Source organism: Cyprinodon variegatus, unplaced genomic scaffold (assembly GCF_000732505.1).
Source record: "Cyprinodon variegatus isolate N-32 unplaced genomic scaffold, C_variegatus-1.0 Scaffold328, whole genome shotgun sequence".
NCBI lineage: Eukaryota > Metazoa > Chordata > Actinopteri > Cyprinodontiformes > Cyprinodontidae > Cyprinodon > Cyprinodon variegatus.
Window position 1 is genome coordinate 115754 of NW_015150781.1, and position 5467 is coordinate 121220.

The 5467-nt window shown below is 42.6% G+C and overlaps 1 protein-coding gene across 1 annotated transcript in view; it reads left to right on the top strand.

The window, feature by feature from the left end:
* The window catches only part of LOC107091198 (Krueppel-like factor 8), a 94423-nt gene that overhangs the window by 55144 nt on the left and 33812 nt on the right, over positions 1 to 5467 (top strand). Inside the window, exon 2 of the mRNA XM_015384990.1 lies at positions 678 to 1028. Coding sequence (XP_015240476.1) covers positions 678 to 1028 — 351 coding nt within the window. The remainder of the gene's footprint in view (positions 1 to 677; positions 1029 to 5467) is intronic.

The following is a 5467-nucleotide window of genomic DNA, read 5'->3' on the forward strand; positions in this document are numbered from 1 at the left end:
TGCCTTGGCACTCCCCAGCCTCTCTCTGGGTGTGTGTGTGTGTGTGTGTGTGTCGCTCTGCCTTGGCACTCCCCAGCCTCTCTCTGAGTGTGTGTGTGTGTGTGTGTGTGCTGTAGCCGGGCTTCCAGAAAAGGGTGTGTCGCTTGCCTGCCACTGAAAGGGAGGGAGGGGTCAGTACACGGCTACTCCTCCCTGCTCTGTCTGTTATTTCTCTTTCGTTCTCATTCCCTCAGTGTCAGCCTCAGGATTTAGTCCTTTGTTTCTCTGCCTCCTCTTCTCTCCTCTCTTCTCTGAACTTTTGCTTGAAATCTTCCCTGATTTTCTCCTCCTGAGTGAGTGTGAGCCGGGGGTTTTTACCCCCTCTTCTGGATGGTTTTAGTGAGGAGGTAAAGCTTGTCATCAGGGTTTGAACCTCCACTCTACAGCTTCTATTCTACCTGACTCTATTTTTTTTTTATCCTTTTTTTCCTCCTAATTTTGAACTTTTTTTTTAACTCCCCAGCTCCTCAGCTTCAAACTTTTCTCCCTACCTTGCTCTGACCCCTCCCCCCTTTTACCCCCTCAGCTACCCCCTTATCACCTCCTCTCCTCCCCTCTCTACCCTCACTCCCCTCCAACCATCTTCTGCACAATTTGTACCTTCCTCCCTCTAATCGTCTTCCGCTTCTCCTCCTCAGTGCCAGTCAACTCCAAAGCAGAGGAAGAGCGCCGCCGGTGCCCGAAAGAAGCAGAGGAGCCCGGCCAAGCAGAGCACCGTGACCCGGCAGCCGTCATCATCACCGCCGCCGCCGCCGTCCTCGCCTCCGCCCTCGCCTCCGCCCCCCGCAGACCATCGAGACCAGGAGGAGGAGGAGGAAGTGGCGACTGGGCCTCGGCCGCCGCACCAGGAAGAGGAGACGCTGAAGGAAGTGGGGACCGCCGGCGTCCGAGTGAAGCAGGAGGAAACGGAAGAGGAGAAGGAGGAGCAAGGCCAGAGAGACATGCCCTCTGTCCAAATCAAACCAGAGCCAGAGGAGATGGAGTGCACGGTGAGGAGGGGCGGGGGCGGGGTTCTGGGTGGGGGGTGATGGTGGATTCATCAGGAGGGATGGGGGCGGATGAGGTTATGAAAGAGAATCTGTCAGGTGTAGGTGGGTGAAGCAGGTGATGACATGTTCCAACATGTCTTCGTTTAAATCTGGGGAAGGTTTGGGTTCGACTGCTCAGGTTGTTGGATTATTCTCATTTAATTAACATTAAAGAAAACAAACAAGAAAGGAGGAAGATCCACAAGTCTGCAGGATTCTGGTTGGTTTGTGTGATCCATGTTTTCTTTACATAACTTCCTCATTTTATTTATATGGGATAATAAATGGCTTTAGTTAACCTTACGCTGAAAGACTCCTGCTGGAGGCCTGGTTATCGTCCCGCAGCAGAGCGTCGCACTGAGCGTGACGCAGGTCTGTTTGATTTCTGCTCAATATTGAAGCGTGGTCTGCGCTATGTTATTCCACGCCACAACGCCAGAGGGCCAATCAGGAACTAGCTGTGGGTCTAGATACGGCCGAGGCGGTGAGGAAGTGGGGGCAAGTTTGTGTGACAACGGAGAGACATGAGGGCCAAAAAGGGCGGGGATCCAGGTGGAAAAATGGTCCCAGCGTTCTCACGCACCTCAGATGTAGATTTGACCAATCAGAGGCCTCCTGTCTGCAGCTCTGTCTGCGGTGCAGCAGAGTGTCTGCAGAGGGGGGCATATCTGCGCAGACGACCTGGTTTCTGAGTGTAAACCGGCCTGAATAAGTCCATCTTGTAACCGCCAGCGGGTCGGACCAATGACGAGCCAGCAGGGTTTTTTGGGGCGGGACATGTAGGAATGACGACAGTCAGAAGGGCCTTGGCGGGGCGTTACTAACATGGCTACGCTGTAGGACTCACCTGTAGATTCCACAACTGACCTGGTTTTAGCTGAATTGGCGACAATTTCTCATTTAGAAAAGAGCAAAGAGAAAAACGTGCATTTGTAGAGGAGAAAGATGTCTGTGGTTTCCTTACGACGGGATTTGGAAAAAGTTAGATTTATCAGGGGGAGTGGCGTTCTAGTGGTTAGGGATTTAAGCCCGGAATACTGAGGTTCTGAGTTTGAGCGCCGCTCCCACAGACTGCCACTCTGGGTCCCTGAGCAAGACCCTTAACCCCACACTGCTCCCCGGGCGCCGCACAATGGCAGCCCACTGCTCCCCAAGGGGAGGGGTTAAATGCAGAGGTAAATTTCTCCGATGTGAGATCAATAACGTTCAGTTACTCCACTACACGATTCGCTGCTACGATTGGCTGAAAGCGTGTTATGGGAGGCGGGTTCTAGCTGGGACGTCAGCCAATCAGCTCAAAGTATTGCAGTAAACAGACAGAATGAAGAGCAGCCATCCCAGATTGATGATCTAGAACTCAGATCTACACATTAGACATTAGATTAACCAATAGATGAAGATTCTGAGGAGCTTTCTGGTTCCTTCCTCCTTCCATCGCTCGGCCTGTTAGCCACCTAAGGCTAAAAACCTCCATATTAAAGCAGATGGCTCCTTTAGGACAACTGAAAACATCCCATAACCTCCAAGGAGCGTCTTCATGCTGATAAAACCGACTTTACTTCTGCTTTTATTTTTGTGTTTTTTTACTCAGTCGTCAGAGTTTGTTGTTAGAGCGACATTGAAGGAGTTGCAATTGGTACGTTTACTGATCATGATAGCTACAGGCTGGTGGTCATTATTCAGACTGAAGGTACAGAAAAAATAAACTAGAAAAATGAACCAAAAAAGCGATAAGATTTACCGTTTCAGCCATTAATTAATGTTCTGCAGTTTAACAACAGTGAGCGTATACTTTGATCAGAAACCGTCATCAACTTTAAAGGTTAACAGATATTTTCTGGCCTTAAAGAAGTTAAGAAGGCAGATATTTTCTGTAAACTACCCACTTTAAATTTAGGAAAAGAAAAAAAGCTTTAAAACTGACCTAAATACTAAATAACGACCTAAATAACGAACCTGAGTCGTTTCCACTTTGATCATTTTGGCCTGGATCGAGATATTGGAAAAAAAAAAGAAATTCAGAAATAATCATATTTTGTGACACTTTATACACAGATATATAAATATATATATATAGTTTTTTGGGATAAAGGCCATGGCTGATGGCAGAACATTTTTACCTTTTATGTTTTCAGAGATTCAAACTAAAGTCTAAAAACAAACAAAATGAATCAGTTATTTTATCTGCAGGTCGTTTCTGCTGCAGTCAGACTTTATAATCTCTGCTGCTCACAATGACTGTTTACGTCACGCTAATGGCTGCACGGGTTCTAATCCCATCCTGAAGCGTTTAAACTGACCTCCCCCTTAGATGCTAAGCTAACTTCCTCATCCCTGAACTACTTAAGGATCTGTTGCACTATCATCCACATATTTGAATATTTGGTGTTATGTTGATGGACTGGAGTCTATTCCACAGTTTAAAAAGATTTTCTACTTTGCAATATTTTTATTTCCCATTTAGTTTTGCTAATAATGGTGTGTAACTGTGTGCGACATTGTCATGCAAAAATGTTCGGCTGTGGGAAAGTAAAGCAATTCTTTTCTTATCTGAAAATGGAAAATGCAGACTAGCAGCTATTTCTGCATGAAATGTTTGGCTAAACTTTGCGTTAAAGATGCTTTAGTTTAATTAAAAAGGGCGTGACGGTGAAACCAGAGGGCCGCCGATTTGATTGTTGTTTCCTTAGCCAAGAAGCTGACCCCACACTGGGAAAAATGAAATGTAGATAAGTCATTTTTTCTTAAAATAAGTGCATTTGTTCTTGGATTGAGGAGGTAAAAGCGTCACTTTGCCAATAGAACAAGACTATTTACATTTAAAATAAGAAAACACAGTTGCATTGTCTTATTGCCTCATTTTCCTACACAAATTAACGGTAAATCCACTTAATTTAAGACATTTTTACTTATTTCCAGAATGTTTTTTCAGTACACTGCAAATATTTAAAAATTGAAATATGTACGTTTTTCTTAAAATAAGTGCATTTTGTCTAGAAATGAGGAGGTAAGTGAGACGCTTTGCCAATGGAACAAGACTATTTACATTTAAAATAAGAAAAAACAGTTGCATTGTCTTATTGTCTCATTTTCCTACACAAATTAACGGTAAATCCACTTAATTTAAGACATTTTTACTCATTTCCAGAATGTTTTTTCAGTGCACGTTGCGTACACTGCAAATAATTGAAATCGAAATAAGTATTTGCATTTGCATAAGTAAGTGCATTTTGTCTAGAAATGAGGAGGTAAGGGAGACGCTTTGCCAATTGAACAACATAATTTACATTTTAAATAAGAAAAAACACTTAAACTGTCTTATTATAAGTCCATTTGATCTCATTTTCTTATTTTAAGAGTAAAAATCCTCCTTCCATTGGCAAAACATCTCATTTAACTCCTAGAATTCAGGTTAAATAAACTTATAAGAAGAAATGTTTACTTATTTGTAGATCGGTTTTGCAGTGCAGTAATGGATGTCAGAGCGGCCTCATCACCGCCACGGCGCAGCTTTGGCTGCAACTGACTTGGAAAGTTGGGGGTTTCAGGGATATTTGAATTTTCTCAGATATTCATGGTGCAGATAATACAAGCCTCACTCATCCATTTTTTTTTAGTAGAGATAAAAACAAACAACAACAAAAGAGCTTTTCTGTTGCTGGAGGACAGAAAGCAATAACTATCAGGATCCTTTGACTGCTCTTATATTGATGGCAGTTTACCGTTTTTTATTGATATTTAAACTAGAAAGTTGGAAGGCTGCACGTCTGGTAGTTGTAAAAGTGTTGCTATTTTAACGGTTTATCATTGAGCTGCTTTGCATATGCAGCTGCATCTTAGTACGCAGAGGATTATGCCAAATAACACTGGTTCATTTACCCTAAACTGTAGGAGGTATGATGTGGTGGAAGTCTGGCTTTATGGTAATATGTTGATGCAAAATACCGATAAATAAACAAACAGACTCTTAGTTGATTTAAATAAATTGGTAGATTAAGGCAGAGTCAGAGAAAGCAAATTCAATTCTTTATTTTTGTCTATTATCTATTATATCTATCATTTTCTTATATGTTTATATTGAATATTTAAAGTTGGCATCAGCAAAATACCCCATGATGTGTTAAAAGTAAAAAAAAAAAAACTAGGTTATCGGAAAAAAAAGTTGTACAGTCTTAAATAATACATTTTTGTATTGTGTGGTTAAATGTTTGCGTCTAACATGCAGAAGGCAGAAGTTAAATGATTCTTATCCGCTAGAGTAAAGACAAATAGGCAACTTTTTTCTTTTTGTATGTTGGGGAAACACTTTAATTTTGTCAGCAACATGCGAGGTGGATGATGCGTTTCTCTAAACTACGACTGGAGAAAATCCCAGTTTCTAGCTGTCCATCCCTAATAGA